This window comes from Dasypus novemcinctus, chromosome 12, assembly GCF_030445035.2.
Source record: "Dasypus novemcinctus isolate mDasNov1 chromosome 12, mDasNov1.1.hap2, whole genome shotgun sequence".
In the NCBI taxonomy this organism is placed as follows: Eukaryota; Metazoa; Chordata; class Mammalia; order Cingulata; family Dasypodidae; genus Dasypus; species Dasypus novemcinctus.
Genome location: NC_080684.1, coordinates 99506160 through 99524013, shown reverse-complemented (window position 1 = coordinate 99524013; position 17854 = coordinate 99506160). Strand labels below are relative to the sequence as shown.

The 17854-nt window shown below is 62.6% G+C and overlaps 1 protein-coding gene across 1 annotated transcript in view; it reads right to left on the bottom strand.

Annotated features, from left to right (window-relative positions):
• Positions 1 to 17854, bottom strand: part of CACNA1I (calcium voltage-gated channel subunit alpha1 I) — a 115287-nt gene that overhangs the window by 51367 nt on the left and 46066 nt on the right. Inside the window, exon 5 of the mRNA XM_058308832.1 lies at positions 13993 to 14090. Within this exon, the coding sequence (XP_058164815.1) occupies positions 13993 to 14090 (98 nt within the window). The remainder of the gene's footprint in view (positions 1 to 13992; positions 14091 to 17854) is intronic.

The following is a 17854-nucleotide window of genomic DNA, read 5'->3' as shown; positions in this document are numbered from 1 at the left end:
GGCCTGATGCCAGGAGAGGGGCCTTTGTCCTTCCCAAGCACAGCCATGAGGAACCAGCCAAGCCAGAGGCTCGAGGAGAAAATGGCGGGAAAGACGAGAAGATGGGGGTCCCCAGCGAGGACGACAGGGCAGGCATGGACAGGAGAGCAGAGTGCATGGGTGTTAGTCACATCCCGGAGGGGCCTGATGTCCGGAAAACCCGGCAGGTAGGGAGAGAAAGCCTGGGGAAAGCAGGTAGCCTCTTGATTTAGAGACCTTGGTTCAAGTTCTTGTCCAACTGGCTGTGACCTGTGGAGCTGGAGCCAACCCCCTTTCCCCTTGGTGGACAAGGCCGCCAAGCAAAGGGGCCAAGAAGTCAGCAGGTGCCTGCCGAGGTCCCCAGCCTCAGGGCCATGCACCGACTCGCCACAAAGCCCGGGGCTCACGGAGAAGAGGGGGGGCCGACTCAGCCTCTGCCTCCTTCCCCCACTTAGCGCCCTGCACACCTGTCTCCCAGCCTTCTCTTCTGCCTCCTCCCGCACAGGGCTGACCCATCTGCACCCTTATACCCTCTCTCTGTAGGCACAGGCCCCACTAGCTTTCCCAGTGGGTGATGTCATCTTCTGCCATAGCTTCAGGAGCTATCTGAAGGTCACCCACTTCCTGTCTGCAGTGTAGACCTCCCTCCTGAATCCACTCCATGAAGATCCAGCCACCTCGATCATCCAATGGAGAATCCAGTGTGAACCCCCGGCTGGTGAGTCCCTTCTGGGGTTTGTCCAGCACCCAATGAAAAGAGCACTGGGATTTATCTGGAGGAGCCACTACTCCTCCTCCCAGTCCATGTGGTTGGGCGGGGCTGACATGGAGATCACATGACCTAGGCCTGGCCAATCAGCCTATTCCATCCCTCTAGCCACAGTGATTGGCTCAAGGTGACTGGTTCTCCAATGATTGGCTCAAGCCAGGACCAAGGAGAGTCAGCCCTGGGACTTCTGCTGGAACTACAGGGAAACAGACCCTTTCTTTCTGCAGAAGTTGCAAACTGGGAGGAAACAAGCCAGGAGCTGCCAGGGCCATCTTGTCTCAGGAAGGCAACGCCTGCCCAAGACCGAAGCCACCCCAGGGAAAGCAGAGCCCACAAACAGGGAGATTCTGACAGATGGCCACTCTCTAGAACACAGATCTTAGCATGACACCCCTGAGTGTGAAAAACTCTGAGGGTTCCCTTCCCCCACAGAAGCTGGGGCTGGTGGACCTCTGGTAAGGAGGGAGTCCACAGGAAATTCTAAAGGGTCCATGAACCTAGTGAAATTTCTGCAAAATATGCAGGTACAAAGCTGTGAGATTTCTGGGGAGAGACTCCACAAGTGTCTGCAGCCCCAAAGAGGGTCAAGAGCTGGTGGGTCACCTTGAGTGCAGACCCCCCTGCCACAGTCACGGGCACCATCTCTGCCCAACCCCTTGGCTCCATCCCTCTGGTGAGTTAGCAGACTATTTGAAGTTCCACGAACATACCAGCAGATTTCATACCTCCATGCTTTAAGTCATGCTCTTCCCTCTTTCTGGAACACCCTTCCATCTCCTCTGCCTGGCAAACCTTCTCAGCCACCACAGCCTAGTTCAAGAGCCTTCCCAGGCCCTTTCTGACCCCATTGCAGTAGAGGTCATCTCTCTGTCTTTTGCTCTGGGCAATCTCAGCACTTCTGTCCTAGCCAAGGCTGCTGTGTACAGTTGTTCAGGTTGCACACCATATAACCTAGGAGACCACATTCACATCAACAGCTGATCTCCTCCCAGTCCTAGTGTATAGTTGCCTGCTGTGCCTGCTGTGTCCTCCACTGGGCCGTGAGCTATGTCTGATTCACCCCGGTGTTCCCAGAACTCAGCAAGTCCTGGACCAGAAGGGAGGCTTGGCCAACATGTGTTGAAAGACTGCTCCTGAAGGAAAGATGTGATCAGTCAGAGGGAGAGGGGAGGCTGGGGCACTGGGGACAAGGAGGAGAATATTCCAGGGGCGATGCCGAGGTGGGGTTATTAACGAGGGTAATTACTTGGGACTTGCCTCACAAGCTCTGTGTGGAGTGATTTCCCATCAATAATTAATGCCCATCCCCATCTCCCTCCCCATAAAACTAGGTCACCTTCTTTCGGGAGAGGCAGTGGGATGCCCTCGCAGGCTGCTTCCTCCAGCTGAGAACAGGCAGGGTGAGGCTCAATGCCCCACCTCCCCCAAGCACCCCCCAAACAGGGAGCGAAGGCGCTCGTGCAGGAGGGAGGCAAGAAAGCAAGACAGGCGCCCGTCGCCCCGCCAGGCGCTGAGTCGGTCATTGAACCCCCTCCCTCCCTCCCTTCACCAGACGGGTACTGAAGAGCTGCTGCGTGCCAGGCACAGTGCTGGGCACACGGGACTGCAGAGACGAACGAGGCCCGTCCCCTGGCCCCGCCGCTCGCAGTCCGGCAGCAGAGGGACAGAGGACGCTGCAGGAGAGTTGGGGCAGCTGGGCCCTGAAGGGTGACAGGAGCTTGCCAGGCAGGGGCACAGCACGGGCACAGGCTCAGAGGCAGGGACACAGGGCGCGAGCATCGAGGCCGAGCCCAGGGGCCGCCTGCAGAGCGTGGGGCTCCGTTCCAGGGCAGGAGGGGGCTGCCTGCGGGCAGCTCTCTAAGCAGGCAGAGCCTCGATGCGCTCTGGGCTCTAAGAGGGAAGGGGCACTGCTGCAGCCAGTCGCGGAGGGCCAGGCAGTGGCTGCGAGAGAAGACGCGGGGTGGCCTGGAGGCCGCGCTCGTGCAGCCCCAGCCCGGTTGCCCTCTGGAGGCTGCTCCCCTGGGCCGGGCCTTTGTGGCTCAATTAATTACGCTTCCCTTGTTCTCGAGGATATTGAAATGCTGAAAGGCTCCTGCAGACTTGCCGCTGGCTTCCCCAAGCGCAGCCGGGCCGCCTCCCCTCCCCCTGGGCCCCAGCTCACTTCACAACCCTCCCCGGGGCCCAGGGACTCCCCGGGCCGCAGAGCCAAGGCCTAACGAGCTAATTAGGGACTTAGAACGGGCTCCTCGCTTCCGTGCCAGGGAAAAGGGGCCGTAGGCCTGGGAGTCGGGAGCACCCTGCGAGGCCCGCTCCTCTTCCTCCTGTCCCACGGGCAAGTCCCCAGCCCAGGCAGGGCGAGGGCCACGCTCTGCCCCTGATCCTCTGGCACACGACGTGGGAGGCGGGAGAGGAAAGAGGAGAGAGGGACAGAGAGGCAGAGAGAAATGGAGACAGAGAGGAGGGGGTTAGTGAGAGGCAGAACCAGAGAGCTGCAGGAAGTAGGCCAAAGGAAGAGCTACAGGCTAGGGGGGAATGGATGGAGGGATGGACGGAGGGACAGACGGATAAATGGTGGAGAGAGAGAAATGACCCTCAGGGCTCACCACTATGTGCCCCAACCATCCTTTCCACCTCATCTCCCCCCACGCCTTCCTCCTGCCAAGTCCTCCTCCTCCTCCGAGCAGCCTTCCCTGATTCTCCCCCCCTTAGTCGGGAAGCCCTCCCGCCTCGAGTCCCCTGGCCCTCACTCACGCTCTCAGCACGGGCTGCCCCGGGTCTGCTTTCTTAGTGCGGTTCCTCGGGCCTCAGCCTGGGGCAGGAGCCAGCAGGCCATGATGGGGCAGGGGCACAGTGAGAGTGCCCGAGGGCCCTGCCCCCTCGGCTGAGAAGAGGAAGAGGAGCCCCCACCTCCTCGGGCGCTCAGGGCCCTGGGTCCCGGGCCGGGCCGGGCAGCCGCGTCTGCAGTAGGAGAAGGGGTCCAGGCGGCCAGCCTCGGGAAATGCACGGGGCACCGAGGCCTCGGCGGCAGCCGCCGGAATCAAACGCCCCCAGAGGCCAGCAGCCCCGCGGGCGACACGCACCCTGACCCCACCAGGCCGCAGTCTGGCTCTCTGACACGCCTGCCCCCCTCGGCGCCCTCCTCCCTCTGTGCCGTGAGGGATCCTGGGACTGCCGTGCCGCCAGGTCCGGACCTACCGCCCCAGGCAGGAGGAGCCCGCGCTGCCGCCAGCCTCTGTGCCCAGTCGGACCACCCCACCTCCGGTTCCTGGAAAGCCCAGGTTCCGGCTCGGCTCCAGGCCCCTGCACGCCCTCCGCAGGCCACTCCTCTCCTCCTTTTGCAGATCTCAGCCGAGTGGTGGCCTCTGCTGGTCCCGGGCCACAGCCCCGTCCTCCTTCTACCTGAGCTCTCACCACGGTGGGTGGCCGCTGTCGGGCCATGGCTCTGCCTCCCCCTGGACACCGGGAGCACCCTGAGGGCAAGGCCTGGGACAGGTGCGCTCCATGGGCTCCGATGCAGCCCGGGGTTGGCACAGAGCCGCCCCTCAGAGGATGCAGCTTGAACAAATGAAGGAGTGATGTGAATGGATTCATCCAACAAGCATTTATCAGGGCTTACTCTGCCCTGCACTGTCCTAGCTCTAAGGATACATCAGTTAAAAAACAAAACAGAACAGGGAGCAGATGCGGCTCGAGCAGTTGTGTGCCCACCTCCCACATGGGAGGTCCTGGGGACGGTTCCTGTGTGCCTCCTAAAGAAGACAAAAACAAGCAGACATGAAGCAAAAACAAACAAAAAAAACGAGGAGGGAGCTGATGTGGCTCAAGCAGTTGAGCAACTGCCTCCCACACAGGAACTCTCAGGTTCGGTTCTCAGTGCCTCCTAAAGAAAAAATGAGCAGACAGTGAGCAAAAAACAACAAGCAGACAACGAGCAAAAAATGAGCAATGAGCAAAAACGAGCAGACAACGAGCTAACGGACAAGGGAGCCATCTCGAGGGGAACAGACAGTTTCTTGCCCCGCCTGCGGCTTACATTCTAGGTAGGGATAAGGGGAGGAAGACAATAAACAACAAACATCACAAATAAAACCAATGTTCTTGTTTGTTGGGTGATAAATGCCACAAAAACTAAAATCAGAACAGGATGAAGGATATGGGCAGTGCCAGGTTGGGGCACAGTGAGGCAGAGTGAGGGGGTGCAGAGAGCACGGGGGGGGACAGAGAGCAAGGTAGGGAGCTAAGAAAGAGTGAGGGGTGCAGAGTGAGAGGGGGACACAGAGTGAGCTAGGGGTAGCACAGTGATCCAGAGGGCACAGAGCTTGGGCTACCTGGCTAAGTGTCACGGGAGCCACTAGAAGGTTCTGAGCAGAAGGGAGATGTGACCCGAGTTTTCAAGGATCCCCCGGCTGCTGGGGGGACACAGGGAGACCTGGAGGAGGGCCCCGAGCTACCCCAGCAGAGGCGGGCTGGGCCCTGGGAGAAGCGCCAGTGGAGGGGCCACTGGGTTCTTGTCTCTGAAGGTCGAACCAAGGGACACGGGGTGGGATGTGGGAGGAGGGGGGTGGAGGGCGACTCCCAGGTTTGGCGCCTGGGGTGGGGGGATTGAGGGCCGTGGGGGAGAGGGAAGACGGGAGGGGGGGAAGCTCAGGAGCGTTTGGACATGTGGAGTTTGGGGTGCCAGTGGACACCCCCGTGGAGTGGCTTCGGGGGACACAGGAGCTGGGGGTTCAGGAGAGGAGTCTGGGCTGGGGCGCTGATGCGGGCGGCATCAGGTCTCTGGAATTTAAAGTCAGGAACGTGGTGGAGATGACCGCCGGGTGGGGGAACTGCCGGAGCTGCCCAAGCTTCCACCCTCGGGGGGCCAGGACCCCCAGACCAGAGCTCTGCTCTCAGGGAGCCCAGGGAGTGGCCAGGCAGGGAGGGCCCCTTGGTGGTGGGGGGGCCTGGGAGGAGATGGCAGGAGGAGGGGCGCACAATTCCTAGGGCATCTCCCCTCGAGGTTCAGGCTCACCCGGCGGCCACCCCGACGGGCGGGCTTGAGTGCAGAGCAGGACATGCGCCAGCTCTGCTGGGGGACCAGCCTGGGAGCGGGGGGAGGGCCGGGGGGGCGGTGCTGAGGCTGGGGCCTGGCCACAGGGACTCCCCACTCTCTGTGGTCTGGCCGGGTCAGCAGAGGGTGCTGGGCGGCCGGGAGAGACCGTCTGCTGCTCCTGCCATCTCCAGCGCCAACTAATCAGGGGCACAGTGGGGGCCGCGGAGGAGGGCCAGGCGGCATATGGCCGGCCCCTGAGGTCACGGCTGCTGGCCCCGGCCCAGCCAGGAGGGGCCTGGAGCCTGCAGGGGGGGCTCAGCTCCAACTCCCACGATAAAAAACCCAGTCAAGGGGCACCCCCAAGTCCTCATCCCAGGACAGGCCTTCAGTCTCTTGCAAGGAGGTCCATGCCCACATCCCATGGGAACTGGCTCGGCCCTGTCCCCCCGCCTGTGGGACCCCAAACGAACTCCTACTCATCCTTCAGCTGCTCTGCCACCCTCCTCTCCTCTGTGAGGCCTCCTCTAGGCCGGGGTTGCTGTCCCAGCCCCTCTGCCCCTGCCGCCACCGTCAGCACGAGCCCCCTGGACTGGAGCACCTGGCTCACACGTCTGTCTGAGACCAGGGGCCACGTCTGAATCGTCTCCGTGACCCCACAACCGGCCCAAAGCCCAGCAGGAGGGCCCCCAGTGGATGCTGCTTTGGATGGATGGATGGATGGATGGAGGGAGGGATGGAGGGATGGATGGAGGGATGGATGAATGACTAGCTAGCGGCCCCCGCAGGAACACTCCCTCCTGGTGTGTAGAGTGGAATGTGACCCCAGTGTGGTGGCCCTAGGCCTGCCTGGCCCTGTCCCCGCTGCTCCTTCCTGTCTCCAGTGGGGCTCTAAGCAGATGTGCTGGCCAGATGTTCTCCCACACCCCACCCCCGTCTCTTCTCGGAAAGCAGCAGCCCGGGGAAAGCGGGCCCCTCCACTTCATCTTCTCCCCCCTCCCCTCTCCCTCCCTTCCTCCTTCCCTTGCTTCCTCCCCCATGAGGCTTCAGGCCCTCCTTCGGGGCCCTGGTGGGTGGCCAAGGACAGACAGGGCTTGATGCCAAGTGGTGGCCTGGCCTGGGGCTTTAGTTCCCCGTAGGCTCCTTCGGCTGCCCATAGAGCCCCAAGGAAACGCGCGTGTTAAGTGAAGAGGCTGAGTTCTTCATGCAAGCCCGCTTCAAGGCAAGTCGCCCAGCTCTGCTTCCCCCTTCCACCCATCGGCCCCCGAGGCCCTTCCAAGAAGGAAAGCGGGGGCCTTCCCCAGCCCTCCTCAGCACGACTGGCCTGACCGGGACCCCCATCAGGTGTGCCCCTGCGCGGAAAAGGCGCGGAGGCGGCCTGGGCACGGGGCGGGCGCTGGGCTCCCGGGCAGGCTACCTGCAATTGCTGACTCTGAAACCCATGGCCTGGGGAGCTCCGAGCCTCAGGTTCTAGGATTCTGTGGTCAGATCATGTTAAGACTGTTCGTGAATTTGGGAAGAGGACTTGGCCCAGTGGTTAGGGCGTCCGTCTACCACATGGGACCCGGTCCAGGATTCAAACCCCGGGCCTCCTTGACCCGTGTGGAGCTGGCCCATGAACAGTGCTGATGCACACAAGGAGTGCCATGCCACGCAGAGATGTCCCCCGTGTAGGGGAGCCCCACACGCAAGGAGTGTGCCCCTAAGGAGAGCCGCCCAGCGCGAAAGAAAGTGCAGCCTGCCCAGGAATGGCGCCACCCACACGGAGAGCTGATGCAGCAAGATGATGCAACCAAAAAAGACAGATTCCTGGTACCGCTGACAAGAATACAAGCAGACACAGAAGAAGACACAGCGAATGGACACAGACAGCAGACAACTGCAGGGGGCGGGGCAGGGAAGGGGAGAGAAATAAATTTAAAAAAATAAATCTTAAGAAAAAAAGATTGTTCCTGACTAAACAAGCCTCAATCCGAGATCCCAGGAGTAGAAGACACTCTCTGACTCCTCCCCTCGCTAAGCTGCCCCCAGGAGCAGATATCCTGCAGATGATTTGCTGCCCCCTCCGAATAAACACCCCCCCCCATGGCCTAGCAAGGGAGGGCTGAAACCCCCATTTTACCGATGAGGAAATGGAGGCACTGGTCAAGGTCTCAGAGCCGACAAGGCAGCGCCGCTCCCACCCTGTCCAGCCCCGGCACGGGCAATCCTGAGTGGGGCCATTGGGGGCTCCCGCCGCACACCCGGCCCGCTCAGACCTCTTCACGTGAACGAGCTCGGCTATTTGTCCAGACAAGAGAAGCGCAGCAAGAGAAGACGCCGTCCAGAACCCCGCAGCTCCGCGAGCGGCAGGAGCTGGCTCTGGACCCCGGCAGGCGGCTCTGCGCCCTCGCGCTGGCTGACCGCTGCGCAGCCTGCCCCTGGCGGCCCTGACCTGTCCCCCGCCTGCAAAGGGCCCAGCCCCACGGGGACTGTGCACCTCCAGACGGCGGAGCCGAGGGCGAGGCGGGAGAGGAGCGGCCGGAGGGCCTGGCGCCGCCCACGGGGCCTTTCTGTTTTGACCTTGGATGTGGCAAGGGTCCTTCCTGAGGCCCTGGCAGACAGGTGAGAGGCTGGCGTGGCTACAAGCTAAAAAGGAAAGGAAGGAGGTAGTGCAACGAGCAGAAAGCTCTGGGGCCATAGAAGCACAATGGGTACAGGGGGGCGCTGGCACCAGCACAGGGTCTCTGGGTTCTGAGCAAAACCCCAGTTCCCAGTGCCGCGGGCAGGGCCTGGGGGCAGCCTTGCCCCAGCACCGCCGGCACGTGCCTCCCTGGCTGAGGGCACCTTTTCCCCCTCTCCGCATCCCCCCAGGCCCAGCCAGAGGACCCCTGCGTGGAGGCGGGCTTCTCGCTGAACCAGGGGCTGTGAGCAGGAGGGGTCGGGGAGTGGGTGGAGCTCAGGGCAGGCTCAGCATCCCTGAGCGCCCCCGAGCTCCCCAGTTCCGGGCCGGGGGAGGCAGTGGCCGGCCATTCCAGAGGGCTGCACCGAGAAGGGAGGGACGGAGCTGGCTCGGGCCTTGGCAATGACCATCCTAGTTTCTTACTGGAGGGAAAAAAAAGCATTTTTTCATGTAGAAATGGCTCCGTCAGGGGGCTTTGGGAGGGTCTGCGGCAGACTGCGGGGTGTAGAGACTGAAGGGGCAAAAGTGGCTGGTGCCAAGAGGGAGCATGTTTAGAGAGAACCCAGGCTCATCTTACTGAGGCCCAGAGAGGGGCAGTGACTGCTGAAAGGTCACACAGCAAGGAACCAGAACCCAGCTCCCCTTGCAGGCTGGTGCTTCTTTCCTCCCTCCCCAGCTTTCCCCTCCCTGCTGACTCCCTCCCTCCAACCAACCAAAGCAGGCTGCACCAATCGGGTCATGCACGACATGTTGTAACAGTGCTGTAAAGAGCACCGTGACTTCCAGGGCCCCCATCCCTCCTGGACAAGGCTAAGATCCACGCATCTACTTCATTACCTTCTCCTGCTTTGTGCACATAGGGAAACTGAGGCCCAGGGACGTCAAGGGACTTACGCAGTCACAGGGCAGGCTCACGGCAGAGCCGAGACCAGAACTTGCATCCCCTGACACCCCATTTGGGTCTCTCCGGTTGATCTTGTTGCAACTTTGCAGCCTTCACTGAATTTCGTAAACTGCAGACAGCCCCCACTTCCCACGGCTTTGCAGTCAATAACCCGTCCTCTGACTCTGCCCACCACGGCTCTCGAGCTTGCCATCTAGTGGCAAAACCGGAAGCCACGGGCTATTGTCGAAAAGAATGATTCCCAAGGCAGAAGCAGCCCTAGAGATCACAGAAAGATGGAAGACTGAATGTTTCAAGGAAATTTATCTTAAAAATAATAATAATTTTTCAAAAAGCCTCCATGCAACCCTCTCTAGGAAGCTCTTCTAGGCGCCTGTATCTTCCCCCCATGTCATTCATTCTCTGATGACTCAGGGCAGGGGCCGTGGCACCTGGGGACAAAGCTGTCCCTCCTGTAAAATGAGGGGACTGGACGAATGGACTCAGAAAGCCCGCCTGCTCTACCGCCTAGGGTGCCCACTCTTCAATTAGTCACCAAGATGAGTTTCTCTTAAATGGCCCTTCCAGGTGGGATGCTGTGCGGTTTTGAAAATCATGGGTGGGGGCTACGTGTCGTATTTTGGGTCCTGGAGGGTTACTGCTGCCAGCAGACTCTCTAGGAGAGCGGGAGTGTCTATCTGCTGGCGGAGAACTCAGACCCCAGAGCAGGAGAAAGACACCCCCTGCCCCCCACCCCCCGCCCCCCGCTGGGGGCCACACTGGGCGCTCTGCAACAGCTTCCAGCAGGAGGGGCCCCTGAGGAGGGCCTCGGCGCCTGCCGGCCTTTCTGGGCCACGAGCTTCCACAACTGGAACCTCTGGGAGCGCAGGGATGACGGTGCAGGGAGGACGGTGCAGGGATGACGGTGCAGGGACGGCGGTGCAGGGACGGCGGGGGCAGGGACGGCGGGGACAGGGGCGACGGGGGCAGGGACGACGGTGCAGGGACGACGGTGCAGGGATGACGGTGCAGGGACGACGGTGCAGGGACGGCGGGGGCAGGGACGGCGGGGACAGGGGCGACGGGGGCAGGGATGACGGTGCAGGGACGACGGTGCAGGGACGGCGGGGGCAGGGACGGCGGGGACAGGGGCGACGGGGGCAGGGATGACGGTGCAGGGACGACGGTGCAGGGACGGCGGTGCAGGGACGACGGTGCAGGGACGACGGTGCAGGGATGACGGTGCAGGGAGGACGGTGCAGGGATGACGGTGCAGGGACGACGGTGCAGGGAGGACGGTGCAGGGAGGACGGGGGCAGGGATGACAGGGCAGGGACGACGGTGCAGGGACGACGGTGCAGGGATGACGGTGCAGGGACGACGGTGCAGGGACGACGGTGCAGGGAGGACGGTGCAGGGAGGACGGTGCAGGGAGGACGGTGCAGGGACGACGGTGCAGGGAGGACGGTGCAGGGAGGACGGGGGCAGGGATGACAGGGCAGGGACGACGGTGCAGGGACGACGGTGCAGGGACGACGGTGCAGGGATGACGGTGCAGGGACGACGGGGGCAGGGATGACAGGGCAGGGACAACGGGGGCAGGGACAACGGGGGGCAGGGACGACAGGGCAGGGACGACGGTGCAGGGACGGCGGGGGCAGGGACGACGGGGACAGGGATGCAGGGCAGGGTCACCGCTGGACATCCCCTCGTGAGCGGGAGGGGGGCGTGCGCCACAGCTCCTCCCACAGCACAAACGCACGCGGACGCCCACCCAGAGTGACGCGCACCCTCCCAGATCTCCGACTCCCCAGTGGTCGGCCCGGTGGGAGCCTGGCGGGCGCGCTCCGCACACGTCCCTTGGGTGCAGCCCCCGCTGTGCGCACGCATGTCTGGGGTGGGCCGCCAGCCCGCTCAGCTCTGCAGGCCGGGCCAGGCCCCCAGGGGAGCAGGCCTGAGGCGTGGCGGCCGGGAGCATGGAGGAGGCTGCAGGATGGGGAGCGCTGGGGCGCGGGGGGGCCCAGGACGGGTGGGTCCCCAGCCCCCGAGGCCTCCCCGCAGGGCCCCTGCCGCCCAGCCGGATGCCCGGGAGCACCCTACCCTCCCCAAGACTCCCGGGGCCTCTCCCACCCGCTCCTCTCCCAGTCCCGCCACTGCTCACCCACCCACCTAACGGGCAGTCCACCATCCAGCTCGCCCCACCACCCCGTGGTCCCCCACACTCTGCCAGGGCCACAGCCTCTTGGGCGAGCTCACCCACGGCTCCTCTTGCCTTCGGGGCTCACCCTCCAGAGCCCTGGCCTTCTGTCCACCACCCTCTCGCCCCCCGGCCTGACACCCGGTCCTGGCTCTCCAGCCTCCCGCCCACGGCCGTCTCGCCCCCGGCCCTGCAGGCCCCTTCTCCCCTCCACCCCTTGGCGCCGGCCACGCCCCCACTCCCCCTGCATGCCGCCCACCTGGCCCCCTTGCCCGGTTCATCCTTTGGGTCTCAGATCAGATGCCACCTCCTCGAGGAGGCTGCCGGCCCCCCAGCCCCGTTTCCCCGCCCTGGGCCCACAAGGCCCAGCCCGCCTTGGGGTGCTGGCCCAGGACGGCTGCCCCGTCCACTCGCCAAGGTGTCGGCACGCGAGGCACGGTGCTGACTGCCGAGTCAGGGAACCCGCCGTCGGGCCAGGCGCCCGGTAGGCCCAGGAGAGAGGGTGGGCAGGAGGGAGGGGGGCACACACTGCCGGGGTGCTCGGAAACTTGGGCTCCAGCCGGGTCCCTGCCACCGACCTGCTATGTGGCCTTGGGCTGCCCGTGGTCTTCTCAGGCGTCAGGTCCCTTGTTTGTGAAATGGGGAAGGAGTGACTGGGGAGGGGGCACAGATGATAAAGGGGGAGGCACCCCGGAGTGTCACGGCCCCTCCCCCTCCCCCACGGCCTTGGTCTTACCCTTTACCCCCCTTGCCTCACAGGCACTCTCCTCTGGGACCCTCAAGGCAGCTGTCAACACTCCCCGGAGGGTCCACCATGCCAAGGTTCACGTGCAGGGAGGTGACCCTGAGACCCCTGCCCCCCAGGCCTCGTGAGAGGACAGCGGCCACTGTCTCTGGGTGAGGTCTGGCATCCGGGGGAGCTGCCTGGAGGAGGTGGCCTGGCCCTGCCCCATGCCCTGTCCAACCGAAGCCGCCTGCCCCTCTCAGGACAGAGCAGGGATCAAGCCACCTCCAGCTCAGCCAGCGCTGGCCACCTCCTGGTCACCTCGCTCCACGGACATCCCGCGTGTGTCCACTGCACCTCCAGGCCTGCCCGGGCTGACCGACACGCTCTGCAAGCCCAGGGCCAGGCCAGCCGCCCAGGCGCCCGCGGCACAGACCTCAGAGAGGCGGGCGGGCAGGCGCCAGGGCTGGGAACTGGGCGGGGAGGGGCAGTGCTGACTACGGAGGAGGACGAGGTTCCAGGAGACCTTCCTGCTTCTGCGGATGGGGAAACTGAGGCTTGAGCAGGGAAGAGAAGCAAGTGTTCAGAGAGAGCCAGGGAAAGAGCTGGGCTTCGGAGCAGACAGACTTGCACTTAGGTCCCTGCTCTAACACCGAATTGCTGTGTGACCTTATACAGCTGCTATGCCTCTCTGAGTCATGCACAAGGAGGATAAAATCAGCCATCACAGTATGTCAAGTGCTTAGCACTCAGTCCGTGATGGGTGCTCATAAACCAGCCAGGCTGAAAGTCTCACGCAGGCAGGGTGCTCCTCTTCTCCCTTCCCTCAGTCCCACCCCATTCCTCACACAGCACAGCGGGAAGAGCACTGCCTGGGGAGTCAAGGGGCCCGACTGGTCCCTGCCTCTTCTACTCGAGGGCAGCTCGTCCTTGGGCAGGTAACCTCAGCTCTCCAAGCTTGAATCTTTTCATCTGTAAAATGAGAACAGCCTCACTTCCCTGACAGGGTGACTGCAAAGCTCAAAAGAGCGCACGGGATGAAAAAGCTTTGAAAGTGAGTGACACTGAGCAGACATCGGGGCTGGCTGTTATGAAATAACCTCTGTTCATACTAGGAGGGTGATGGACGGGTAGACAGATAGATGGATGGGCAGACGCACAGAATGTTGGATGGATGAATGGATGGGGGTTGGATGGATGGGGGATGGGGGATGGGTGGGTGAAGGGGGGATGGATGGGTGGGGGGATGGGGGATGGGGGATGGGGGGATGGGTGGGGGGATGGGTGGGGGATGGATGGATGGGGGATGGGGGATGGGTGGGAGATGGGGGGATGGGTGGGGGGATGGGTGGGGGATGGATGGATGGGGGATGGGGGATGGGTGGGAGATGGGGGGATGGGTGGGGGGTGGATGGGTGGGTGGGTGAGTGGGTGGGTGGGCCGTGGAGCTGGAGTTCTAAACGGTCGGCACAGAAGAAGGAGCCTGGGGATTCGCACCCCAGTGAAATGCCTCACGCTGCCCAGGTCTGGCTAAGCAGCTTCTCTTCACGCTCATGCCCCCTAGGTAGGCTGCGAAGCCCCCTGCCCCAGCACGCTGCCTTCGAGCTCTCCCGGGGCTCTCCAGCAGGGCCCACACTACCAAGTGCCCGGCACGGGCCCGACACTGGAAGGTGCTGTGTCCTCCGGGGGGGGCGGGGGCGGGCGACTCACTGGGCACGCGGTTGATGGCTTTGAGGGGCCTCAGGACACGCACGGTGCGGATGGCGGACAGGTTGATGTTCTGAAGGTCCAGCGAGTATTCGACCATCCTGCGGAAACACCAGAAGGGACGGTGAGGGGTGCGGGGAGGGCGGGGGTTCCCCCACCCCCAGGGTCCAAGAGAAGGGCCCAGGATCCTGCGCGGCCTTCGGCAGCGGGCGCCGCCGGGCCTGTCCCCTCTGTGGATCACGGCTGTGAGACGCCGTCGGGGGACACACGGAGGGCGGGAGTGAAGGTGTCCGGGTCCCCAGCACTGCCCGGGGGGGGGCTCCTGCCCCCTACGCCCACCCACTGGAGGGCTGATTCCCGGGTGACCCCACATGGGGACTGGGAGCCGCAGTCACCCCCAGTCAGGGTGAGACGCGCTGAGTCATAGGCGAGGACACGAGGCTCAAGAGGTGACGGCGTAGGCCCAGCTCCCACCGCGAAGGGTGGTGGCACCCGGTGGACCCGCACCAGGCTGCCCAGCCCTGCCCTCCACGAGGCGCCCAGGCTCCAGCCTCACCGGCTCCCTGCATCTTCCCACCTCCGGCCTCCGCTCACGCCGTCCCTTTTCCTGGGGCGCTGTACCCTCCTCCCTGCCTGCTGAAATCCTACTCACCCTTTAGGGGTCTGTGCAGATGCCCCAGGAGCTGTCAGGGCGACAGTGGCCCAGGCCAGCCCAGGTGCTGTGCACACGAGGCTAAGGCAGACGGGGTCCCTGCACGTGAGAGCTCCCAGTTGGACAAGGGAGAGTCAAAGGCCAGCTCCAGCCCTGGGGCCCTCGCCACCACCCTAGTTCTCTTCCGGAGGCTTTGCTTACAAGTCCACCCCCTTCATCCACACTCAACCAGCCCTGCAGCGCTTTAGGCAGTTTGCCTCCTCCAGGAAGTCTTCCCAGATCTCCCACAACAGGCAGAGCTCTAGGGTCCCTTCTCTGTTGCTCCCCAAGCTTCCACCAGACCCTACCATGCTCAGTTGCTACCCCCAAAAAAGACAGGCCCCTGGAAACTAGGGGATGTGCCAGTGCCTGCAGTCCCAGCCTGACCCCTGTTGCCCCACTTGCCAAACCCTCCCTCCCCCGGGGGTCCCTGCCACTGCTGCCAGCTGCACCTGTCACCACCATCAGCGGGAAATGAAGGCCTTTCCTACACACCGTGCAAACCTGTCCGATTGTTGTGAAGCTCCCGCCCCCTCCTGCTGCTGGAAGAGTAATTGAGTGAACGCGTTCTTTGCCTGAAATGCCTCCATCCATCCCCCAGCTTGCTGGGCCGCAGGTTCTGGCTCCGGGGCTTTCTCTCTCCCTCACACACGCAGTCACACACCTGCACACAACCATGGGTGCACACACACAAACACAAGCACACACTCCTTGCACACCCTCACACAAGCTCACTCCTACCCGAGCTCAAATTCAGACGATGGGGGGTGACAAAGTGAAAGAGATCTAGAACTAGAGCAGAGACCTGGAGGATTCGAGGGGTAGAGAGGGAGGGAGGGGGTTGGCAGGCAGAGAGGGTGAGGGCTGAGGTACAACCAGGGACACTGGCTGAGGTCAGAGAGTGATCCAAAAAGGGTGCAGCCAGCCAGTGGGGCCGTGTGAGGATTTCGCGCGTGGGTGAACCAAATTGTCATTTTCATATTTTGTAGAAAGAGTTCTCCAGGCAGCCAGGGAGACGTGTGTGACGGAGGCGCTGCGGGGGTGGCACACATGGGCACACAAACAGGCGCTCACACTGGCACACACACACGCTGCAGGCCCAGGAGAGTCTCCCATCGCAAGGAGCCAGGCCCAGCTCCAGCCAGCCCCTTCCCCCACACAAAGCCCTCCCCACAGCCCACCCCCACCCCACAAACACATATCCTTTTTTCTCCCCAAACTCTCGGAATCCTGCCAGGTAGGGTCAGCGCCAGCCCCTGGGGAGAGCAGGCTCCCGAGCTTGGGTCATGCTCTGCTGGGTGGGCTGGAGATGGGAGTTCACAGCCCGCAGCCCGAACCCAGGTACTGGGTCCCAGGCCCTGCAGAACAGCAGCAGGCACACTCACCCAGCTAGCTCTGGCAAGGCGGACAGTGGGTGGACTGGGAGAAGCTCGGGCCACCCAGAGAGACAAGTGAGTGCTGGACATGTAGGACGGAGGACAGCCAGGGGTCGAGACTGACTCCCTGGTGTCTGGTCTGGAGCAGGCAGGTGGAGGTAGACAACAGTGGGGTGCGGGGAGATGAAGGCCTGAGCCAGGGCCTCACTGTGCAGGGAGCACGAGCTCTGGGGTCTCCCATACTGGGCGAGGGTCAAATCTGGTCTCCACCATTAATGAGCTGATCGATCTCGGACAAGCCACTGCACCTCAGGGCCACCCCACAGGGCTCGCGTGTAGGCACTAATCACTGAGACTTTTTGGATGCTGGTACTTTACGTGTCTTCCCACATTTCCATCTCACACGTCCCCCACCCACCCCTAGTTAACCCATTTTATGGGTGAAAAACTGAGGCTCAGAGAGTTGAAATGACCCATCCAAAGACAGACCACAAGTTCGTGGCAGAGGCTGGGCTCTGGTCCACACCTGCCTGCCGCCGAGGCCCAAACCCGTGGCCACCACACAACGGGAAAAGAGCCTCGCAGGCACCCGCCCGCGCCCGTCCGGGGCAGTGCCCAAGACACAGCTCTTCTCATCCCCTTTTGGTCTAACGTCATTTAAATTACATAAAGACACGGAGCCCTCTGCGGTAGCTCTCTCAGAGGAACGTACTGCAGCCACGAGGCCTGTGTAGCCCCCTGACTTCTTTGGATCCACACACCCTAGCCATCCACGACCGCTGGCCCTGTGGCCGCCATGCCACCTCCCACCCTAGCCTCTGAAGCCCCGCCCCATGGACGGCTCAAGAAGCAGCAATAGGCTAGCCTGAGGAAAGGCCTGGCCACTGATTGGACAAGGGCAGGCACCTGACCCAAGGGCACCCTAGCAATAGGCAGTCTGCTGGGAGGGGCTCTGCCAATAGGGACAAAGGTAGTTGGCTCTAAGCCAATCAGATGGGCTTCCTCTGGGCCGGAAGAGGGGTGGGCCTATGGGGGCGAGCCGGAAATGAAGAGGGCGGAGGTGGTAGGTGTGGCTGCTGATGGCCGCCCTGCGGGCGCAGAGCTGTGTCAGTGGGTCCCCGTTCACATTCTCATTCAGTCTCACAATAGAACAGGTGCTCGACAGACGACACACACACAAAGAACGCAAATGTTTTTGAGGGCCTCCCAGTGCCAGACACTGTTGTAATTTTTTACGTGTCAGCCCGTTGGCACCCCTCTCCCCCAACGATCCTGTGAACGGGGCTGGAACTGTGATCCTGCCTGGCCCTTCTTTCTCCCCTGGACCAGGGCAGACCCCCAGGCACAGGCCTCGCTCTTGGTCAAGCCCTCTTCCTAGTCCCTGACTCCCCAGCCCCACACTGCCTCCCAGGCTCCATCTTCCCTCCTCAGGGACACCCGCGGGTCCACACTCTTGGCTCTTAATGAAGAGAGAGGCACCGCCCCCAGGATAGGCTGCCCACTGTAACAAAGGATGAGAATGGAAACTTCTGGAGATGTCCTCTGTAATTCAGGCCCTTGTTGAGAAATGGTATCTGCTCGTGTTCTGTATTTCTCTGGAAAAAGGGGGAGAGACTGTCCCCTGGTCCTAAGTGATGTACGAGTCATTCCTGGATGTCAACAAGGCCAAGGTTATCCAGAGGTAGTAAGCTGCCAGGTATGAACACCTAGACCCCAACCCCTCCGGGAGGCTGCTCACACTCAGGCGCACATGGCTGCAGATTCAGACAACCCCTCTGCCATCCACCCTCTGTCTCCG